Here is a 24,768-nt window from a genome sequence, read left to right on the forward strand (position 1 = left end):
CCCCAAAAATACGACGAAAAACGATGGCACATTGTGAAATATATTTTCTCCGCATTCCCAGCGGCCATTTGATGGTTCCAAATCCGGAGGCACTTTTCGCCGTAGCGGAAGTACTCCCCCTCGTTAGCAATCACAGCATTTTGGGTTACGATGGCCAAAATATACCTGCCATCTAGACACAAAACATAGCTATATAAACTAAATTATGAAATTATTATGAATTCGAATCTTTAAAGGAGTAGGAATATAATATTTTTCAAGGCGCAATAATGTTACCTATCATTATTTTAAGCACAGCTAAATATGTATGTTTTTGGTTATGCAGCAACTTAAAAGCTCGCATTTTGGGTTTCTAATTGTCTGGGGCGTATAGAGAGTAACCTACGCCAGCATTATAAATTCAATTTGGCCAAAATCAACAGCAGCGCAAAGAAAGAAGGGCGAAAAAGAAAGGGACTGCCTGTGGGGCGACAGACAACGTCTTAAAGGATTAAACAAGTAAAAGCAAAAGTGATTGTCATGCGCCTGGAACATGGCAGGCGACACTTTCTCCGCTGGCGTCTCCACTCCCACTTGGACACATTCTCCGGCCCCATTTGCATAAAGGGAACCGGCCATAAATTCAGCACACAGACGGTTGAGAAGCGTCTGAGCCGCCACTAAAATCTGCGGGTGTTTGCCTGACAAATGGCCGGCTATTTGGGACTAGGTAAAGTACTAGAAGCGAGCCCACAGATTGGCCGCTGTTCGGGGGTTAAGTTTAACCAGAAAGAATGCCATTTGTACCGCTCTTAATTTGAGCAGCACGAATTCAAGGATTCAGGATACTTGATACAGGATAATACCAATTCGTACTGAACACAATGAGTTGGAAATGGTTATTCAGCCTTGAAAATATTATTTCAAACCAGCAATAAATTAAAGTTTTCCAAACCACCAAAGCACTCGCACCTTTAACTCAAGCGATGATTTATGACTAACTGGTACTTAACAGTGTTACGCATACGCCACGTGGGCCATAGTGCATAAATTAGTGGAAGCCATTACCATTAGTACCAGTGCTCCTGGGAACCGTATCCTTCGACACTTTTTGTGGCCCTCACGGCAACAAAACGCCATCTGTTGTTAGAATTTGGCCTGACCTTAACCTCGTCTCAAGAAAAAGCCAAAAGAAAAAGCGAAAGGAAAACTCCGAAGCGAAAGCCAAAAGGAAACGCCATCAAAAACATAAACAAAATGGTGCCCAGCAGCTGATGGTCTGCACGGAACAGCTGTTTGCGGTGAGCGCACGCGCAGCACAAACGCACTTAAGAGAGCCACTTCCGGCTTAAGAGCGACCCTTTGCAGACCGCCATCGTGCTTGACTTTGCTCATTGTCTTTGCGTGTGGAACCCAAGGATGCGATCCACATTAAGCAGTTGGCAACGCAGCATTAACTGCCAGTTAGGCGAACCGAGACAGCGGATTCTGCCGCCGTCACTCGCGCACAGTCTTCATCGCCTCTCGGTGGCGTTCGCATCGTCGGCGCTTCGGTACATCCAAGTAAATACTACAATATATGCCCAACCGAACCGAACCATCCTGAACTGAACCGAACTGAGCTGAACAGAACAGAACAGAACTGAATTGAACGCAACGGAACCCCGTTCGCTGCAGATTTCTTGACTTCCATGCACTCGGCTCAGTTGCGTTTTGCGTTCCGTGCGCTGCGGCTGCGTTACTAGCTGAATTCCAGTGATTTATCTAACACAAGTGAAAAGTATTTTCAACAAATTTAAAACATATAACTTATTGAAATGGTGTTAAGGAAATTTTAAAAATAAATAAATCGCTAATAACATTTATTGAACGAAAAGCTGGAACTTATTTTTGAGCCTATTTTCAATTTTTTTTTTGAAGAGTTGTAAGTGAAAGTAAAAATACAAATTAATAATATAAATGTTCAATTTAATTTAAAAAAAAATCAATTAATCTTAATTTTAAGTTTACCAAAATCTAAAATGATAATGAACTATTGACCGTGTATAGATTTTTGTAAAAGCCATTTTCTTTTCTATATGAAATATATAATAAAAATATTTTATTATCCACAGTAATCAGTGAATAAACTACATAGAAACACATGAATTACAAGAAATCGATAAATATGTAAATGAAACAAAAATCGTGAACACCAACACAAGATTTAAATGATAATATTGCATTAGGCAAAATAAAATATTCGCGAAACAGCTGTTGAATAATTTGCATAAATCGTCGTGGGAACAGCATTTTGGGCTCTAGTTTGCAGTAAGTGTCAACGCATTAAATTATTTGTGGCAATAAATTATCAACTTATGTGCGCAGTGCAATAAATTTTGCAAGCTACAGGAATGCGAGCTGAAGTGCTTTTTATTTGTAAATAGTTAAATGTCAAATTGGGGCACCGATAAAATAAAGCCCGATCAAGTGGCTCTCATAAATTGTGAGAAACTTAAAGTCACTCGAAGTAGACTCCTACTCGACTTGAAAGTCCTTCGACATGAGAGTAATTGAACGTTTATCAAACAATTGCAGTAATGTTAAATCGCATTTTCTGCAGATTTCCAGGGAATTTATCCGGCTTAATGTCAGTCTAGTCAATTGGGCAACGAGATTGCTTCCTTTTTTTTACCATTTTCCAGCGGAGAAATTAATGGAGTGTTGAGGCATTTCTGCTTAACACTTGCCTCCCAAGTGGAAGTTTGGAAGTTGACAAAAGAAGGATTTCAAGGGGTCAGGTCCTTTAGCTGCCATCCTACGCAGCGCTCGCAGGAACCCTTCAAGGACTTCCGTTGGCCATCCCTTCGTCAGTCCATTGTACCCGCCGCCATCAAGTTCTAGTGAATTCTCTATCAACGAAAGATAAAAATAAAAACAGCCAACAGAACAGTGACTTTGTCCTGCTCCTGGAACAATGCAAACAATCACAAAATGGCACTAGGCAAATACAAGAGCTGACCGCTTGCACGTGACATCGGAAAACATAAAAGGAAATTCGAGAGTGGGAAAAAAAGTGTCAGAAAATGCAAAACAAAGCCTTCGGCAAATAAACTGGCAAAACAAACTAATGTTTTAGCTTAGTTTTAATTGCAAATGGTTTTGTTCGCGTTAGGCAATCCAAGCGTCTGAATTATATGCCAAATTGAAGATTTTAGTGCATCTACAATTTAATCCTCTAGTCCGCTTAGCTCAATAAACTTGTCTACTAATAATTGCTAAATTTTTGGGAAACCAATATATCTACAACAATAATCCTCTGGCAAAAGAAATACATTTTTTATGCTGTACACTTCATTTGAAATATGCACGCATTTTCGTTTTCGTTATTTCTTCGATAATCTGTGAACATTTTTGGAAAAACAAGATTTTCCACAAAATAAACAAGTGCTCAATAGAATACACTGCCGTTCCGTGAATATGTTTGCCATGAGTATATGTTTTTTTATGGTAAGCAGAGGATTTTTCTCTGTTCCTCGTTAGCCTACTAAAAACTAATCAAAAACGAAAAACAAAGTCATCTGTCAATTTGCTGAAACAACAAATAAATAAAATTTAATTAAAGCCTCTTCATGGCGCTCAATATGTTAGACTTTGCGGATGACTTTGACGGGAAATTTCATCAAAGTTTCCGTTTCGGTTTCGGTTTCGGTTTACTTTTGCTTCCTGCTGCCGCCGTGATACGATAAGATTTTAATCAAAAATCAGTTAAAACTTTGCCTTGGTTAAAAGTTGGTGGAAACTGCCTCGTCAAACTTGATATGGCACTTTGTTACTTTTTTGGTTTTCGGCCGTTTTTTCCTCTATAAATTATAAATTATATCCAGTTCACTAGCGCTGTTTTAGCTCAGAGAGAAAATTGTCTGATTTGCATAACGCGGCGTATGCGTAATACTGATCGAAATCAAGTCTGACGATTTGCCTTATTGACTGTATATTACTTTATTTGCGCAGTCAAATTTTGTAAAGATTTTCCTTGGCTCTTTCTATTCCTATTGAATTTCATTTATTTACTTATGTGTGTGTAGGTGTGGTTGTTTTCGCCTTTGTTTTATGCACGCACAAATATTTCCGTTGGCTTTCATTTTTTGCGTGTTTGAGTTCGTAATTTGAGTTGATTTGTGATAAGGGGGCTGCTGATTTCGATTGTTTTCCCATACTCCAATTTGTTCCCCAAATTTTCTCCTCTTTTTTTTCGTAAAGTTGACCTGCCTTGACATCATTGCGGGTGCGTTTGTGTGTGTGTGTGTGTGTCTGTGTTGGTGAGAGCGCCTAGTTGTAGGCAATGCTTATTTTTTATGCTCGTTTGTCGTGATTGGAAGGGTGGTATTCCCGTTATGGGTGGCTGTGGGATGGTTATGGCTTGTGCCTGGCATCAGATTTGTATGAAAATGATATGCCAAAAATACCAAGCAAATCCCCCTCACGTAATGCCAATTACATTAAAATTACTTTCAGTCCTGCCAACGGGCGACAGCGTTTAAGATGGCTAAGGCAATTGAAACATTAAATTCGGTGCATGTTACCATTACATTTTTGCTAGCAAAATAAATATTCAGAAATTTCCCTCCAGGCACATTTTTATTTAATATCGCGCATGTTATTTTTTTGAGCTACTTTCACTTCCAACACAGAAGATACAGTACAACTTTTTCTGTTTACTTGCGCTGTGGTACGAATTCCATTTAAACTAAAAACTTATGAAACCAAACTATATTCCATTAACAAAAAACTGGTTTACACAATTCTGCCGCTCGAACGAAGAACTTTATTTGAAGCTGTTGAATGGCAGTAAAATTGAAATACCAAAAAAGTTAGCACTGCATTTCATATTTTTTGATAAGCTTACTATCCACAATAAAAAAATAGTACCATGGCAACTGGAAAACGATTCGGAAAACTTGAACTGCACAGGCTACTTTTCCGCCCACGCATTTGCCTCGAGCCACGTTCGTTCCATATCCAAAAAACACAGTCATAGAAAAGTTGACTCCTGTTTCGGACTTTTCAACCGACAATTTATTAACAACACCAACAAAAAGAGTGAAAACTTTCGCCCAGACAGCAAAAATTGTGACAAAAAATGTTGGTGGCCAACACTTGAGGCGCTTTACAACATCACCAACTCGAGTGAACACAAACAGAGAGCGGAATATTCGCGATTTAAGTTGGCATCATAAATTCAAAAAAAAAAAAAAAGCCAACAAAAATAACCAGAGGACGACTCCTGCATAATTTATGAGCGCTCGAGTGGAGCGAAGCTGCAAAGCAGCGCGGCAAAATGCAAACAAATTTTTTTGCAAAAAGTAAAAAACGCCTAAAAGATGCGCAAACTGTGATTATGATTTGCAACATTTGGCCAAAGCTCCGCCCTTAATTGCTAAACGCCGTACAAGCTGAGCCAAAATGCTTGCGACGTGACAGAACTGAATCAGCGATGCTAGTTTGGCTTCTTTTTCGGTTCAAATCGGATAATACAATCAAAATCTTAAGGATTATGTTTTTATATACAATCTCAAGATGACTGGTTTCAGCTGCGTTCAGAACTGGAAGCGAAGCCCGTAAAAAGGATACCTTAATGAAGCTGCGTCATCGGGATCCGCAACATTTGGCAACAGCAAAGGGCCATTAAAAGTGCGGCTGAATGTGTCCAATGAATTTAACAGTATGCCCGAAATCATTTCGACCTGCCCTCATCACAGTTTCATGAGAGTCCGGCCAGAAGGTTCTGGCCAGAAGCTCTAAGTGCTGCCATTAGTCGCCGTTGCTACTGATTATAGCATATCCCCGTCGTCCAGGACGCCATCAAGTGTCCCCGTAATAGTTGCCTTTATGACAGGACGTTCCGCTGCTTGGCAGATGGCCAAACGCCAAAGGGTTTCCTCCGCCCGATTTTCACGATTTCCACGATTTCCACGAATCCACAGCTGGAGGCTCGAAATAACAGCTTTCGAATGGCAATAGCATAAATGTCACCACCACCGCAGCGATCCGACCAGGCCAACACGTAAAACGGGGCTACGGAGCCCCATTTAAATTACATTTCAATGGGAGGCGAACTCTGCCGCCTTCTAACTAGTTTCTTGCCAGGCACGTAATAGACAGCATTCTGGAACTACAAACGCCTCCGTCATTTATTTATTGCCAAGCAATTGCAGCAATCAAGGCGAAAGCGATGTGACTCCGCTATGCAGAGAACGAAAAATCAGTAGTTATAAATTCCAAGCTGGCACAATGGTTTAACTAGACTGGATCCCAATGAAGAATTAAATGTTCGATAGAACACAGTCATTATTAAAGATATTTCCTTAGGATATTAACAATATTAATTCCTACTCTTAAGTCTCTGATATTACTGAGCTCCCTCCGTGGTTTTCCCAGTATCTGGAACAAAGTTTTCCGGACCAAAGGGCCTGGCTACATCAGACTGTGTGCGTGTGCCATTTGGCTTCGTGTCAGCCAAGTCAAGCAAACAAATCATGGTTATAGCCCGAACTGGGGGCTCTGATGTAAAGGCGGTTTTACAATAGCGCGAAAACGCATCGCCAACTGCCAGACACTTTGGCATAATTGGGTCATAAACTAGTCCAAGGATCCGGATCCGAGCCATCGATGACGGCTGATGACCTTTTCGAGTGCGTGCTTCATTCCGATAAAGTGCAATCGGTTCACTTGGCGGCGCATAATTAAGGGAATTGTGTACGATATTCGCATGTCAAAGGATTCCGAGCCCTCTTATCACAGACGGAGAATTGGTGAATGGGGGCAATTGCACAGGGTCTTAGTCTCTAATCGAAATAGGAATGTACAAATTAGTGCAACAAGATAGACTACTTAATTGCATTTAAAATATAATTAAGAAGATAGTTAGTTAGTTTCATAATTTACAGAAAAGCACCTAAAGCTTATTCATAACCTTTAGGCAAATCAGAATTTCTTATTATTTTGTATCCTTTCGGCTTCATTTCCTTCTAATCAAAAATTGCCTTGACCTTGTGCCCATTACAGTTTCTCAATTACAATAATCTGCTTTGATGATTGTTTTACCGATTCTACAAACAAACTTCGACTTGGCCCCAAGTTAATTGGCTCTCCACTCCTTCGAACTAATTTTACTGGCCTATCGTTGGCTATAATAATAAGCAAACGAGTGAATCAATTTATGCGAGCTCTTACTTTTATGTTTCGTAAATATTTACTTGTTTTTTTTTTTTTTGCCAAGAGTTATGAAAGTTTGTCACGTTTATCGGCAGTAGTAAACTTGCGATTAGTGTAAATGCAGAGTAATGCCGTATTTACTTTGTGTATCGAATGATAGGACATGCACGTACCATGTATATATAGGGTGTCAATAAATATGAAACCCGAATAATGTACACAATTTAGGGCCCCCAGCTGAATGACAATTCCTTATACAAATTTGCTCAAGTACATGGAAACTTACAAGCGAGTTTCTCGACTCTGTCAACAAATCTCCTAAGTGCGAAAACATGTTTGTCTTCAAGCCTTTCGAATCTGCACTTCTTGGCAATTTGTACAAGTTAATGGACACCCTGTGCCACTCACATCACTCACATAATTCAATTAGCCCCACTCGTCCTTAATGAGAACTACAAAAGGCGAGCAAAGGGCAAGACAGAATCCTGCCCAGCGTGGGGCGGCGAGCGGCACGCCCACTGCGAGTTCATTGTAATGCTCTGTGGTAAAATGCGTAAAATAATTAAAACAACATAAATAATGTTATTATCAACAAACGCAGCTAAGATAGTAGATGTTGATGGGGGGGGGGGGGGTGAAGTTTCGGGAAGAGTGGCCAACTCGACCACCCATTGTCCTTGCTTTCCAGCTAAGTAGATTTCAAATTATTCCATTAGTGTTGATGACATTTGGCGCAAGTCCAGGGAGTCCTGCCAGTCCAGCCCGTCCTGCTGATGATATGTGAAGAGAAGTGCTAATGCCTTCTGGTCCGTCTGCCTGGCGAAATTAGATGGGCAACTTAATTAAGCAAAAGTCCGCAGTCCGAACTCCGGTTTCCAAGTAACACCGAATCACTCGAATCCTTGGATACCCGGGAAATGCCATTCAATTTGTCACCCACTTTATCGCTCGGCGACGACATTCGATCCGATTTCTAACTGAGTCAGACAAATAATCGCCCGAAACTAGATTTCATCGAGGGCTTAACTAAAAATTAAATGCAAATTGCATGCACGAACGCACCAGACTATGTGATTTATGCGTCTATATATAAAGGCAACAAAAACAGCTCTGCAAATGGATACCCATCAATCAGAAGCGAGGACTTAGGTGCTATACGATGCGATTAGCTGGTCCTGGCCAATTTTCACGTGGAATGGGAGATTAATGACACAGAATTCTGCCACTGGCAGTGTCATCATGGCGGGTAGTTAGGTGCTAAGTATAGCCATGGCTTAATAAAACCAGCATTTGTAACACAAATCTCATGCACATTTCTGGGGCCAGGGTAACTTTTGCGCCTGCACTCTCTGCTACTTTTCTTTTATGGTTACATTTTGTCATAATTTGCTTTTCGCCTGACAGCACAGATAAAAAGCTTTCCCAGCAATTGATTAAAGCTGCCAGCACAGACAGCCGTAATGTTTTAAAGTGGGGGTTACAAATACGGGACCCCGCCATGGATAATAAATTAACTATGGCCGACACGTAGGCACATAAAATTCGAACTGCTTTTCACTTTTCCACGCCTCCGCCATCGAAGGCAGTCCCAAATTTTGTCAAGTGGTCAGCAGAAAACACCGAAACCATCCGGGGGGCTCATGCAAAATTTATATTCTAAGACCTCCCACGATCTGATGCACTGAGATAAATAAAAAGCAGTTCATCAATCTTATATCCGCTGAAAATGTAGTTACAAGAATGCATTTGATTTCATTAAAGGAATGTTTCATCTAATCATATATTTTCCACCTCCCTTCCCGTTGTTTAAAATATGTCGTCGAGCCAAGAATTTGTACTTTAAATGTTTTTCTCTGTACTCTGCAAAGAAAAAAATAGGCGCCCACTCACGCTCTTGACCTTGCTGGTATTTATTCAGCGAATGACGAGGACCTGGCGACCAGAGAAGCAGGACGAAGGAGCTCGGCTATTTACAGCTGACTTGGCAGTATTCTTTTTATTCCCGTGCAGCCGCAGGCAGCTGCAGGCTTTTAATTTTTTACAGCTGCTATTAAAAAAAAAAAAAAGAAATGAAAAGCGTAGGGAAATATGAGGCCCCCCAAAAAAAAGGGCAACCAATCCGAGGTGCTCGTCTGGCTGCGCCATTATTCATATTTTGACAGCCACCCCTTGGACAGGGCCCACGCGGCGTATGCGTTTTATTTGCTTTCATGATGAACTTTCTGCATATTTTACGTAGGCCAAATATTTTCCCAGGGACTTCCTGCCCCGGAAAAGCCTCTGAAAACGAGCAGCTAATGCGCGTGAAAATACTTGGCTGCCGGTCTGTGTGTTGTTAGCTTGATCTTTTTGTTTGGTGTGAAGTGTAAAACGTGAATTGTGGGCTTGTTGATTTAGGCCAGAAGGGGTTAAGCAAATAATACAAGTTGGAGACTGAGACTTGGCGATTCAGACATATTTCCAGAGTTACGGATAACTTGGAAATGAAGGCACGCCACCCGGCATTGACACACCACAAATTCCTGGATTAAATGAGATATTTGTACGATCTTTTAAATGCACCTGTAGCAAATGCTATGTCTTCATTTTCAACTCAGTGTTATTAAAAAAATGTTGTCATTAAAGAATCTTTTCAAACATAAATAGACCGAGTGCCCATACTAAAACTTTATTAAACTTATCAAAGAGTTCAAAGTTTTTCTGCTCCATTAAACCTGTCAAGATTGAGCTTAGGTAAACACGTTTTTTCATATTCAACTTTATAGACTTGCCTTTTCAAGCGTCATGAGAACATTGAGTGATTCGAATTGAAACAAACCGCACTTCTTGTTTCGATTTATTTTTTGACCCCTGGCCTGAACTCTCTGTCTACGCCGTCAACCACTCAAATGTCAAGCAAACCCCAGGCAGCTGACACAACGGTTGCCCCAAAAAGCGATTCCATCTTAAAGTTGAGACGAAAAAAAGTGTAGTTGAGACAAACAATCGCAAACATCTGCGTGGGTGGACGCATTTGCATACCGAAAATAAGGACATGTGTTTGTGCCTGGAATTGATAAGGCCTGCGGCGCAGAAGACTCACAACTTCTGTCGTCCTGCAAAAGGACTTGGTATTGCATAATTTAGAGTGCCATCATCGCCAGGAACAATGGGGCGAACTGAACTAACATTGATTTAAGCAGTACTGCCATAAATTTGAATATAAATAAATAAAATGGTGTCGGGCCCATAAATAAATATGACAAACACCTCGGAAGTCTCAGGTATGTTTAAGCCGGCTGAGTGCATTTGTAGGCCAAAATGTTTATTAAATGAGTCGTTTAGGGTTAATTTTCCATAATTTATGTGCGAAGGGTTCAGAACTGTGGAAAAAAAAGAGATTTGGGTAGCGCAAAACCTCCGTACTTAACCATTTGCTGATAAGCCGTTCTAATTTGCATAATTTTGTGTGGTGATTACAAGTATTCAAAATCCTCTTAAAGTTCGGCCTACAAACTGAATCGTCCTTTGGCATCGCAAGTCCTTTTATTGCCTGTGGCCATGCAGCCTTTTCTACCATTTGCTGTTGAGATCTGCCTATGAGTTATGATTATAGATATGTCGAGTCCTTCGGCTAAAGCTACTTTAAGTGTGGCCTTCAGCTCGTATCGTCCTCGGACTTGGCACTAATTTTATTTGCTTTGGTCATGGCAATTACATTGCTGGACATATTCCATTTCGTGTTGTCCATTTTTGTGTTGGCCAAATGAAATTAACACAGCATCAACAGAGACCGAGAAAATCGAGGCAGAGCGAGCTGTAGTTCGTGGAAAACACACATGAAAATGAGATGCCATTAAGAGGGCGGCTGGTGAAAAGGGGGCGGTGCGCTGGCCCAGCAGGCGGTGAAATATCAATGGCAGAACAGCGGGAGAGACTGGTAGAAGCCCGTTTTCCATGCCTGCTACTTATGCGTGCAGCCCACACGCACACAAACACCCCAGGGGTAGACACACACAGATACACGGCGGAAAATGTGTACACTTTAAAGAATTGGAAACTGAAAGGAAAACCAATTTACTAGGGGCTTAAAATTCCCTATAAATGTGTCTAGAAGTATGCCTCCGTATCTTTTTTCAATTCTTGGAATAACTTTTATTTCGTTACCATTTTAGATAGTCTTTGTCCCTGTGTAACCATCAACTTATACAATATACCACATATATATGCGAATTCCTCCATTCGCTGGGCTGCCAGAGCGTCGCACTGTTCATTCATATCCATTGTGAGGGAGAAAATGCAATCAAATTACTTTGATGTTTCCATTAATGTCGTTTACTTTAACGCTGAGCAACAGTAGCAGTAGAACCACAACTGAGCTGGTATGATAATGCCAGAATCATCTGTTTTGCAGTTTGCTCCTTGGAATGCCCCATTTGATTTCTCTGTTTGCTCTTGCTGTTTTCCCCAGTTGTTGTTGCACAAATCAGTGCACAATGTCCTGCCATACTGGCGTTTTTATTGGGCCCGATGAGCGTCTCAAAGGACCTGGGCCCCAAGGCCCTCGACAACCAATTCATTTGAGTTATTATCTCGGTATCAATGGCCGATTCTCCTCTGGAGAATCCACCTGCTGGTGGATGAAGGCTGAGGAGTCCTTAAAGTACGTTTTAAATCTGTGCTGAGTTGCCTTGAATTTGGTCTGGAAATATCCCTACACCCTACACAGCGATAAGTGTCATTTGCGTTCTGGTTTTATGGCATTTCCTGTCGTCATTATCTGCACTTTGCGGCCAGGCAAACCATTTTTATTTTACAATTTCCATTGTTTGCCGGGCAAGAGAAAACGCATTTCCTGTCCCAAAGCACTGTGGCGAAATGCAAACAATTTTCTGGCGTAGGAAGTGCAAGACGTTGACTAAAAGTGGCTTTAAATGTAGCCGGCTAAGTGATTACTTTGCTAACCAAATTTTGAGAAAAGTAGAAGTAGACAAACAGTAGCTGGAATTTTTTTTCAATTATTCTGACGACTCGCCGTTTGCCTGAACAAATTTACACTTCTCGAGATCAAATTTTTAATTACTCTTTGCCGTTCGCTATTTACATAATTTCATTTCACGTTCACACCTTCGCCCTGACCTTGTCTCGCTCTTTCAATGGCTGGATGTGGGCGGTGGCTGGTGGGTGGTGGGTGGCACCGAGTGCACTGACAGACCGACCTTGTCAAGGCTCCGTTGCGCCCCAATGCCTCGCTTTAATGATAGAAGACGACCACTCCAAGACACGGGCTCTTCAGGCGACCCAGTCAAGCAGTGCCATTCAACAAAATGGCTAAGCAAATAGGGCGGGCGGGCCGAAAAGGAGGCGCGTCCAGGAAAAACCAGGCAGCCAGCCACTTGACAAGCTGGCCAATTGTTATTGCCGGGCCAAAGCCGGGAAATAGAACCACCTGCTTATTAGCGAACAGAAAAGGTCGATGTAATGGTCCTTTTAACACGCCTTCACATCATGACTTTACATACCTATTAGATTAGATTATTACCTCGTTAATGAGATGAACAATAAGGATGCTAAAGTTTTCTCATTGCTGTATATGTGTAGAAGAATGCTGAATTGGTTAGTGTCCTTCTCTAGATTGTATATCCTTGCACATACTACGTTTCATTGAAGCAACTACATAGCAGCACTATTTTTTTGACCGCAATTGTAAAAATTAAACCAATATCAAAGCAGGTATTTTTACCGCGGGGCACACGTGCTTCATGCTTGATTTGAGCTTATTGAAATAGGTATGGGTGTTTACTTTCCTAATAACTTTGTTGGCAGAACCGTGAAATGGATAGGCAATTACCAAGCCCAATGGGCGACCAAATTGCTGGCAATCAAAGGACCATTCTCTACATCTTTAACCTTCTTCAACACCATGAGTTTCGTCTTTCTGCCACTCAATTAAGAGCAGCATTGTTTCAAAGTGAAAGCAACTTGCACTGCCACCCGAAACTATTTGCACATGTGCCAAAGTTTTTGGCAACAAATTGCTGGTCTGCCAGGCAACACGTTTCAATTCGGCCCAAAATATGCATCCTATTCAGTGTTATCTCTTTGAGGTTCGAGCATAAAATGTTGGCCAGCAGACTGAAAGCGAAACCGAAATTGTGTCAAACATTTGAGGGTGGGAGCAATATGAACTCATGTGTAATTGCATTGATAAGCTAATGCGGTTGCTTGCTGGCCGAACAATGAAGTTAATTACACATACCTGGCTTAAAATACAGCCAAGTAACATAGTCAGCTTATAATTTAGTATGATTAATGTTACCATTGCCTGCTTATGAATATGCCAAAGCTGTATGATCCGCTTACTGGAAATTCAATCTCATTTGTAGAACAATTGATTCCCAGCAGACAGAATTACATTTCGTCTCTGCGAGTTTCCCTGCTCTGAATACTTAAAACTCTTTGAGACTAAAATTAGCACGGGGCTTACTCACTCACCTAGTAGTATTCCCCATTTCAAACCAATATACCATCTTGTTATTTCTGGCGAATTACTCACTCAGGCAAGACAACATGACGTATGCTTGATAGACAAATTCCAGTCAACAGGCGAAACAGCTGAAATAAGGCGAACATATACTCCACTTTCTGCGACAGCATTTCCATGGAAATTTTTTTGGCGAAGGCAGCGAACAATTTGCCAAACGAACAATGACAACTGGATGACATTTGAATTATGCCTGCGCAGCATGTGTATCACAAGGTTGCGGTTTCTGCGGCCACCTGTGCGTATGAGTAACGTGCCGAAATCATGGCGAACGAGCGTTTCGCATGTCGTCTAATTACATCGACAAGAACAGATTTTTGTTTGACGATTCTTTCTCGTGGAGTAGCGAAACAAAACTTTGACAGGATGTTTGCAGGAAAGTCAGACATCCTGACACAAATATTAGCAGTCTCTAGCTGTATTTATACTTGTGTGCCCATGCACAACCGCCATTTCATTCCTCGGGCTAGACACTCTGTGTTCTCAGACTGCTGTCATGACTGGCAGCTTGTGTCCAAGTGAGCCAAGTGGCGTCGCCATCAAGTCATCGTCGTGACAAACGACTGCAGCCCTCCAGCGGTTTGGGTGACAAAGTTCGCCGGGGAATCCCCGTATGCCCCCAAAAACATCCGGCAAAAGAGTCTCAAGCAGCGCTGGCTGAGTTCTCATAAGGCTAAGCTGTGCAGTGGAAAATATGTCTTGGTTTCAAAGAAAACTTTCATTTTGTATAAGCCTGAAATGAGTTTAAATGAAATTCCCATTGACGTGTGTAAAATAAATTACACTTTTAGACATCTTCAAATGGGATGTGAAAGACTGACGTTATGCCACAGAATGCCTACAATTTTCCCATTTTTCACCGTGTGACCTTGGCCATTATCTTCGCTCGACGCACTTGACACACACGCTGCATACGCTGAAAAGCTGAGAGCACTAATGGCATAGTATAATTCTAATCTTTTTGTTTTCCTCCTGCGAGTTTTAAGCTGCCAAGACTTTTCGCTCATTAAATTCCCGGTCAGCAGCTTTAAGGTTTACTTTGCCAAATTGTTGGAGGGTAAGCATTCCTTTCACTTGGCTGGCGAAAGCACTTATCTTAAATTTGATCAACTCGAGCAGCAACTCCAGCTGTCCATCTTCACATGGCGGGCGTGGCGGGGATTGACTTCTGCTTATTTCCGGTCTCGATATTTTGCACTTCCTGCCTTCTTATTTTTTGGCTAACCATTTAGAAAACAATTTAAAATAATGCCACTGCAGAAAGCGAAGCAAACAAGCAGCGAATAACAAGTTTGCTTACGTGAAGAAGAAAAATGCAAATACAGAGCGAAGAACAAACAGCTGGCGAAGGTAAAGTAAACAGGGTAGCAAAGTAACCAATCAATAATCAATAAGGAGCAAATATTAGTTTAAAGAGCAGCAAATAGCGGAACTCAATGCTGGCTTGAATCAAAAATAAGATTTCCCCGCAGCTTGAATTTCATTTCGCTGCGGTTGTTGGCCATTTTTCCGGCTCCCCTGCCACCTTTAGCATCCAAAGATATGTTGTGTTATGTTGTTTCTTCTCCAAGTATTCCCCATACATATGTACATATCTGCTGTCCTGTCTGCCACTGCGATTTAGATGGCGGCACGAATCCGTTCAATATGGGCGTGACATAACTGGTTTATCGGACGAGGACCAAGCACCAAGGTCCTTGGACCATCGACTATCGAGCAGATGTATGTATGTATGTACATCCCTCTTGTCATGCGGAAATAAGTTTTGATTTCAATTCCTCTTTCGCTTTCACCTTATACCCACTTGACGGCCTTATTTACGCTCTCATTGTTGCTGCTGCTATGTCCTGAAACGAAAATGCTTTTCTGGCCCGCCATTAGATTGCTTTTCATGGTCCACACTCAGCAAAAATATTCAATCTCAAATAAGTCACTACTAACATAGCTGCACAAATGAATAATATGTTTCTGGCTAGAACTTACTTGAGGTGTACAACATTTGCAAAGTAAGAAATGTCCTAGAAATTATTTGTAATAATTATTGTAAAAGTTCAGCATTCCCAATTTCTCTCATAACGCTACCATGTAATCTGTTGAGCTGTCAGACTTTCTGCATAGCAACAGCGTATTATTCTTTGCCATTGTTTGCAAAAATTATAGCATACATCTGCGGCCAACCGGCAGCTGTCATTCATTAATCATTTCATTTGTCACCTCACCAGCACACACACGGCACACACACACAACACACAACCGCACAATCGGCACACTCGTGATGAACGGAGCAATCATCCGGCCTCATATAGCCACTATATATATTCGCAATTATACAAAATTATTTCCGCTGGGCGGCAGCAGTTTGTATCGAATTTCGAATGAACCATGGGGATTGAGCGACATATATTCTTACATAACCGCGTTCATCAAGCGGCAATTAATTTATATAATCGAATTATGGCGCGGCACGATTTTAATTAATATTACTTAGCCATTTGTCTTGTGTCATAATAATGGGCACAACAATTACATCAGTCAAACGGAGCAAAATATCAATCAATTAATTTCAACGCCATTTGTTGTGGCTACGGTATTTAATTTCCACGCAGCGAGCCCAAATAAATTGCATTTTAGCCACTTGAGTACTTGATTAGCCCTTGGTTCATTTAGAGGCTACGGCAAAAAATAAATGGAAATTTGCAAATCAAATTACTAAGCTTCCTGCACATTAGCTGCTCGTTCTCCGTGAATTTCCGCCGCTTTTCTTTCGCCTTTCCACTGTATCTCTGCCCTCTATGCATATTTAAACAGTGTGCTGGCTTTGCGGTTTCTGTGCCTCATGGAACGTGTTAATTGCGGCCACATTCGCCCGCTTTTCCAGCGCTTTTCCGCTGCCATCTGCAGCTGTAGCTGCCTAACAAATGCAATTAAAATCTTTGCGCAAGAAAATTGTTGCAGCAGGCACGCAGAGATACTCGTACTGTATGTGCTGCAATAGTTTGGTGGCAGCAACGGGGCGGCAGATAACATATTGCCCACGTCCGGCTGAAATTGTACGGACAAGGCGAACTCAAAAAAAAAAAAAAAAAAAAGGAATCCCTCAAAAGGAGAACCAAGAAAAATGGGATTTATCTCTGGCCAAGCTCCAGCCATACAAATCTAATTTAGACCACACGACGGCTTCAGATATTTTATATTCCCCACTCAGTTGCGGTCCATCCTGATCTCCTCCAGCTTGCTTGATGAGCCCAGCCGTTGGCCAAATGAAATTATTTATGGGCAGTCCTAGGTCAGTGAGAATTTGGTTTTTTAAGGGTTTGAACTTTGCGGCTCAACAATGCCTGTGATTTTTTTTTTTTTTATTATTTTTTTGCATTGCATCCATTAGAGAAAGCACTCCTTTGGCATTCTACTCAGCTACTTGCCACATAAATATCTACGGAGGGTAGCTAACTAGTCCTTATCTCAACTTCCCCATTTATCCTCGCCGCAAGTGCACTTTTCCTGCTGCTAATTAAGTTGCAAGGCAGCTTTCTCAGCAGGCGTTGCACGAAGTAGATAAAAGGAAAAGCCCCCGATTTGCAGACACTATGCTGGGAAAGATATATATATATATATATTTTGCCAGCATTCGCTAATCGGCTTAGGGCAGCCACCATGCGACCACAACAACAACAACAACAGCAGCAGCAGTGTGCTCCATGCAATATTTAATCACATTAGTTGATGGGGTAACGGCCATGTACGCAACAATTTACAACTTGCATTAATTATACGTCTAGTTGGACAATGGCGCCTCTAACTATCCCACTCTAAATGTATCTCTATCTCTATCCTTATTTGCAGGGGACACCCGTTGATAATAAATTATTAATGCATCTGCTGGGAAGGCGGCACTGCACGGCTGTCCTTGGCAGCAAATCCAGTTGCAACATCGGTGAGTGACGGGCGGCAATCACAAAGGACTTGCAACAGTTGCCGTTGCTTCTGCTATTGCTGTTGCTGTTGCTGTTGCAACAATGGCCAGTGGCAACAATGAAACTGAGCCGCTCTACTGCGGCAGCGGCATGGATAATTTTCATACAAGGTAAGCGACTTTCACCAATGTCACGATCAAGGCCAAGGGGCTTTTCCACCAGACATGGCGACAACAATACCATAAGCCAACAGTTGGGGGCGTGGTCGGGGGCGGAGGCGATGGTGGCAACATCATAGCCATTAGCTGCTGGCGCAAGGGAACCGTTCAAAAATCGATTATCGCCCCATTTCGGGGGAGCTTCTATTTTGATTTGCCGTACAATTTTCTCGGGCGATTAAACGACGAAGCAGAACGAAAACAAAAAACAGATTTGTCAACAGCAAGGTCAACAATTGATGGCTGAAATCAATTTAATTGACCATATCCTACGGGCCCTCCAAGTGGCCATCTGCTGCACCTATAAAAAAGTGAATCCGGTCTGCGATTATTTATATATTCGTTGCATGGCAGGCGGTCGTAAAACCTCGAGATGATGATTAAAAGCGGCCCTAAAAACTTAATGGCGGTTTAGGAAATTCAATTCCTGTAATTTAAGCCGAGTCACCATTCTTCGAAGTTCTTACATGTAAGCGATAATAAATAGTTAAGTCAATTGGCCAATAAACCTATTAATATTGTGCATTTACCACGATTAGACTTTGATTAAAGTGACAATGCTGATTTCTGTAGAGGAAATCTAGTTCTAGTCTTCCCACAAAGCTATTTAGTTACTCTTGAATAAATATGTTACTTTTCTTTTGCCAAAACCAACAGAATTTTAAATTTAATAATTTGGATTTTTTGCAATAAACTGTACTGATTAATGGGCCACACAAAAATGTCTAGTTTATTATGGAGCTCTTGGTTTCATAAATTAAGAACATAATCCAATCGGCATATAAATCATTGATAGCAATTTATTTTCCGTGATGAAACTGTGCTCCGTGTGAACTGCGAATTACTCATTCTACGGTTGCAAAAAAAGCCACCAACGGTCAACATTTAGACCAGGACTTTTAGTTTTAATTAGAGCCAGCCTGGCCAACAGCAGTGTTAATGACCACAAAGTGGCTGGCCACAGGATCAGCATCCCAGAATGCGATGCCGCATTTGCTTTAATTAAAGGTAGTAGCTGGAGTTTGAAAGATGACTGTATGGCAATTAGATGTGTAGCCAGAACACTTGGCCATTTACTTTTGTGTCAAAGTCGTGCCAAATTGCCAGCGGAGGCGACACTTGACGCTGTCACGCCCCAGACAGACGCAGACCGGCCCAAAAGCACCCACTCAGCCGTCTCCAGGCGCCACTCAAGCGGCAAAGGAACGCCAAAACACTAGGACACAGAACGCCAGAAGACTCGAAAAAAAAGTATAAAATTCAAACGCGTATACAATTCAATGTGTCACATCGAAGAAGAACCCTTTCTCTGGCGGCAACGTGACGTATACGCAATATTAATGGCAAAGCGAAAAGGGCCTCAAAAGCTAACGAAAAACCGCAGCATAACACGCACAAAACAAGCAATTAACATAAATAATAAAGAACGCACAAAGGCGTTCGGCTCTCCGTTGCCAAAGAGAAAAGCCAACGAAAGGAATAAAAAACGCCAAAAAGCCCGAAAAAAAAACCGAAGACCCAAAAAATGTGTAAAATTGATTTCGGAAAATATTTAATTTACCAAATGCATGCTCGCTTTTTGCGGCCGTGTACGCCCCGAACAAATAAAACAAATAGGCACACATCGTCTGGCATTTCATGTTAAAGGCTTCTCATGCTGATGGACAGGATACAGAAAATATATATACGAAGTGAGGTGTGTGTCTACGTGCCACAAAAACAGCGAAATTGAAACGCTTTCCGAATGCCGGCGACACTTTTTGGCGGCACAACCCTCGTCTTGTCGACCAACTCCTGGGGAATTTACAACTCCATTCATCAAACTCACAAAAACTTTGCCTGGTGTACGGTCTTGGGTTCGTCGTCGCAGGATTTCACCTGGCTAAAAATCCAGACTCCCAGCCATCCCTGAGTCTAATTTATGGCCTTTGATAATCCATGTTGATGAATGGCGGCAACGACAACAACGTCGACGACATGAATGAAGTCCTGGAATTGTTTTGCACCAGGATGGCATCGGGGCTCCAGGTGGGACGTACTGGCTCAAAGTTATTGGCCCAGAAATCAGGCATAGTTAGCTGCCGAAATGAAACCCAAATACCGAGAAAACTAGGCAAAACAAACAGTAGTACACCGGAAATGCATATCATTGTAAAAACTACATCAGTTTACCTAAAAGGCTTGGCTTTTAAGCTTTCACATTTATAAAATATTGAAAATGCATATAAAAGTATGAAATTAATTCCCTTTTGTCAATAAACTTTCTTTCTTTCTTTCTGTGTAATATGGGGGATACCGGTTTTTTTTTTTTTTCAATGAAATCCCTTCGAAAGGTATAAGTTCAGAATCGAGAGTTTTATGCCAAGTTGGGCACAGTTTTTTTTTTCCCCAGCTACCTAAAATAATAGAGACATTTTCCTCCCACTACAACTGATTGCATTGCCGGTGCAGAAAGTTTTTTCAGTTGGTTCGGAAAAATTTGGTTCGCAAACAAATTAATATGAACTGGCAAGCATTTTTCGGGCAAAAAGCTCTCATCTATGTAGATTGGAATGGAAATTCCGGCTAGAATTGCATAAGACCACCTGCAGTGTGGGCTAACATGACTAAAAAGTTGTCCACAAATTTGGCTTAGATTCTCCAATAAAACTGTCGTTCGGCCAGGAATCCCCTTTTTTGTTTCGAGTGAATGGGGAATTTCGCACGACAGACAGCAATAAAGAATTTAACTAAAGTCCTGACACCGACAGCACCAGCAGGACGCACACGTGTCACTCCATTTGGAGAGCTTGGAGTATATTAAACATTTTTTCCCCACCAGTCAGCCGCAGGACTTGCATCGGTCTCGCCTCGCATTTTCCTATATAAATTTTATGCTAAGTCTAATTTGTTGGCTGCAACTTGCACAAAGGCAAAAAATAAACAAGGGCGAAATGCCGAAAGCCAAAACCCAACCGAAACCGTTGAGGGCTGCCTCGCTTTTTTCCTGTGCCGAATTCCCTAAAACTTTGCACATAAATTTGAGTCCTGCGCCTGGGCTTTTCCTCTTCCACCTTTTTTTTTAGCCTCAAAGCGCTCGACGAAAACTAAACAAAAGCTGGTAAAATGTTTATCCCAGAAGGGGGCGGTGTGGGCGTGGCTTGCTTAAGCCCTAGACACCCGAGAGTTTATTGCCTCAGTGTTGCAAACGCTGCTGCTTGGCAAGTCAACGGAAATGGCTTTCGGATGGTTTTATTGCCTACTTTTGCTGCGAGAAAGCGGACTAGACATGGAAGTAACAAATTGGTTAAGGCTAACTAGAGCATAATAACAGAAACATCAGAAACATAATTTGGGAAATGCCTGCCACTCACCGACAACATTTCGATTTGTGTCTTTATTACACTTCTCTGCCGTGATGGGTTATAACTTTTGGATCCTTGCAGAGAGTTGGGAAATTGCTTAAAAATAAAATTTGTTTAATTTAATTTGAGGTGGTTTTTCAAACAATTTTAATGGATTAATAAGTTTAGGAAGTTAAGTATATACATCTATCTATTATACCATCTTCAAATATTGTTGAATTGAAGAGATAACTCGGAGCTAATCCCATATTTTTCATTTTTTTCAGCTACAAGAACATGCATGGCTATGTTTCGCTGGTGGTCTGCATCCTGGGCACCATCGCGAATACCTTGAATATCATTGTGCTAACCCGACGGGAGATGCGCTCCCCCACGAATGCCATACTCACGGGTCTGGCCGTGGCCGACCTGGCAGTTATGCTGGAGTATATACCCTACACCATACACGACTACATCCTGACGGACAGTTTGCCGCGGGAGGAGAAGCTCAGCTACAGCTGGGCCTGCTTCATCAAGTTCCATTCGATTTTCGCCCAGGTTCTGCACACCATTTCCATTTGGCTGACGGTGACCCTGGCTGTTTGGCGTTATATAGCGGTGGGTTATCCGCAAAAGAATCGCGTATGGTGCGGTATGAGAACCACCATAATAACGATAACCACCGCTTATGTGGTGTGTGTTCTGGTGGTGTCGCCGTCGCTCTATTTGATCACGGCTATAACCGAATATGTCGATCAGTTGGATATGAATGGCAAAGTGATAAACTCCATTCCCATGACCCAGTACGTAATCGATTATCGTAATGAGTTACTGAGTGCCAGGACGGCTGCCCTGAATGCCACGCCCACCAGTGCACCACTGAACGAAACTGTGTGGTTAAATGCGAGCACCTTGCTGACATCGACAACCACCGCTGCACCACCCACGCCATCGCCAGTGGTGCGAAATGTTACTGTCTATAGGCTATACCACAGCGATTTGGCGTTGCACAATGCCTCGCTGCAAAATGCCACATTTCTCATATACAGTGTAGTGATTAAGCTGATACCATGCATAGCACTCACCATTCTGTCGGTTCGATTGATCCTGGCCTTACTGGAGGCCAAGCGGCGGCGGAAGAAGCTCACCAGCAAGCCCGCCACTCCGGGTGCCAGTAATGGAACCAAATCACCGGCCAATGGTAAAGCAGCGGATAGGCCCCGGAAAAATAGCAAAACTCTGGAAAAGGAAAAGCAGACGGATCGCACCACGAGAATGCTGCTGGCGGTGCTACTCCTCTTTCTCATCACTGAATTTCCACAAGGGATTATGGGTCTGCTGAATGCTGTGCTCGGAGATGTCTTCTATCTGCAGTGCTACCTAAGACTGAGTAAGTAAATATGTACTATGCATAACGCCACAGTAAATTCCACAGATTCCCATTTCACTTTAAGATGTAATAACCCAATGCCTTTTGCCTTTTGCCACCAGGTGACCTGATGGATATCTTGGCCCTGATCAACTCCAGCATCAACTTCATTTTGTACTGCTCCATGAGCAAGCAATTCCGCACCACGTTCACGCTGCTCTTTCGTCCAAAATTCCTGGACAAGTGGCTGCCGGTGGCGCAGGACGAAATGGCAGCTGCTCGAGCTGAACGCTCTGCGGTGGCACCGGTCCTGGAAAAGGGACGACAGCAGCCGCAGGTGGTGATGGCCAGCACGACCACCAACATCACGCAGGTGACAAATCTGTAGCACAGGAGGAGTCGTGGTCGCCGAACTTTGCTCAGTCGCCTGCTGAGTGTCCTGAAACGCGGCAGAAGGCGCTCCTCCGGCGAAGGAGGAGGCGTGGGAGGAGGTGGTGCGCCGTTGGCCGGCAACGATGCGGTGGAACCAGCGTTCCAGGCCATCGTGGTGGTGGTGGACAAGGTGAGCGGTGCCACGGAGAATCAGCTGTACACCGCCGAGCAAGCTCGTATTGTGACGTAGTAACCCTGATAGTAGTACATATTATATGCCTAGTTATCCTTGTAAAAAGTAAACTAGTTGTGTAAGAATCGCAGATAACCACAAGTTATGTGCATACTTTGGTGGGAAATCGTAAAACCCGTACAGTCATAATAATAAAATGCTGGTTCATCACTCATACGCACCGTTTGACTTCACTCTATTCCACATTCACAGTCAAGTAGGAGCTGTAAAAATGCTGTGCATAAACGAGCTCGTATACGCTACAGCTGGCGTCACAATAATAGTTACCATTGGGTTGGCTTCACAACATAGATCAAAGTCAAAAAATATATAGTTTTGTAAAATGTTTCATAAATCTATCTTCATATTTAACTAACACAATTCAGAAACTTTCGCTTGCATGGAAAATGTTTTATTTTCCCCACTTGACCCAATTGTGCGCAACTGTTCAGCTTTTCGGCATGAATCAAATCAAATATAGTAAACTTTTGCATCTTTTCCACTTTGATCCCATGCGTTTTCATGTTGATTTCATTCGCATAAAGTATGCAGCACACGTACTCACTCAAAACTACGAATTTTCGGCAACGATTTGAGCAGAATATTTGCCATTTGTTGTACAGATTATATATACACACACACACACTTATGTCCGTATCTTTAATAATGGCAATTAAGTCCTAGAAATTTTGACCTGATATTGATGCAGGCATTGGAAAAATAAGTGGCAGTTGCAGTGCGGTGCGTTGATAAATGAAATACTTTGCGAATTCTATTATTGGAAATCGCAATTTGGGCTGTGAATGAAATTATAGTTTTCTTGAACGCAATTGAGAATTCAGTTCCGTTTCGTGGGTTACTGAATTTATGGGAAATAATTTAAGGCAGTCACTGCAGCTGACCGAATAATCCAATGAAACATTGCATAAACAGTTTGCAGTTTTTCCACACTTGCGAAAATTGTAATTGCAAATCGCTTAAGCCCCACGACGAATGACAAATGGCCAGCGAACGCATAAATTATGGTGATTGAAGTATTTGCACTTGAGCCCCGACAAATATTTTCAATCTCGTTAATAATGAATACATAAATCAAATTACGAATAGGTACATGTGAATACACCAAATATATTGTATGTAACTGTATGTTGCTTGAACAACGATTAAATTAGCTGCTAAATTAAAAGAAATTATATTAAATTAAATGAATTAAATTATAAAGTTGCCACATTGCTTACTGAAAGTAAGCATAAATAATAGATTAATTGTTGTTTGTTATGCCTAATTAGATTGACGGATAAGTGTGATTTAAGCTACTCAATTAACCAATCGAGAGCCATCAAAGGGTTTATTAGAGCGTAATTAAGTTTTATATAACTAAAAAGATTTAAATCGAATTGAAAAGCTCACTGATTGGTATTTAAATTAAGCAACCGCTAAACATAATAAAATTTAATTGAACACACAAAAGTTGTTTCATTACAAGCCGACGTAATTTTTAAATAACTTATGCGAGTTTTTCAATTATTTATAAAACAGGCCAAATAAAGCGAGCAAGAGCTCCACTTTGAAACATATTTTAGCAAAGTTTAATTTGCATTAGCCAGAAAATACGGCGAACCGCAGGGAAAAGTTCACACA

General features: G+C 41.8%; 1 protein-coding gene across 2 annotated transcripts; it reads left to right on the forward strand.

Moving 5' to 3' along the window:
* Window positions 1-1,486: 1,486 nt before the first annotated feature.
* Window positions 1,487-24,593, forward strand: MsR1 (Myosuppressin receptor 1). 2 transcript variants are annotated; one of them, NM_139456.3, is made up of 5 exons: window positions 1,487-1,542; window positions 2,094-2,289; window positions 17,543-17,783; window positions 21,442-22,544; window positions 22,646-24,593. In NM_139456.3, exons 3-5 carry the CDS (start codon window positions 17,716-17,718, stop codon window positions 22,909-22,911), a joined length of 1,437 nt encoding a protein of 478 aa, NP_647713.2. In that variant the 5' UTR covers window positions 1,487-1,542; window positions 2,094-2,289; window positions 17,543-17,715; the 3' UTR covers window positions 22,912-24,593. Both variants share the same exon structure in this region, with proteins under 2 accessions (NP_647713.2, NP_001261324.1).
* The last annotated feature ends 175 nt before the right edge of the window (window positions 24,594-24,768 follow it).

Source organism: Drosophila melanogaster, chromosome 3L (genome assembly GCF_000001215.4).
Source record: "Drosophila melanogaster chromosome 3L".
Classification (NCBI taxonomy): domain Eukaryota; kingdom Metazoa; phylum Arthropoda; class Insecta; order Diptera; family Drosophilidae; genus Drosophila; species Drosophila melanogaster.

Excerpts from the sequence above, each read along its gene's own strand:
- MsR1 (NM_139456.3), top strand. The coding sequence starts at position 17,716 with ATGGCCAGTGGCAACAATGAAACTGAGCCGCTCTACTGCGGCAGCGGC. Across the intron at positions 17,784-21,441 it reads ATGGATAATTTTCATACAAG|CTACAAGAACATGCATGGCT; the intron begins GTAAGCGACTTT and ends CATTTTTTTCAG. Across the intron at positions 22,545-22,645 it reads GCAGTGCTACCTAAGACTGA|GTGACCTGATGGATATCTTG; the intron begins GTAAGTAAATAT and ends TTTTGCCACCAG.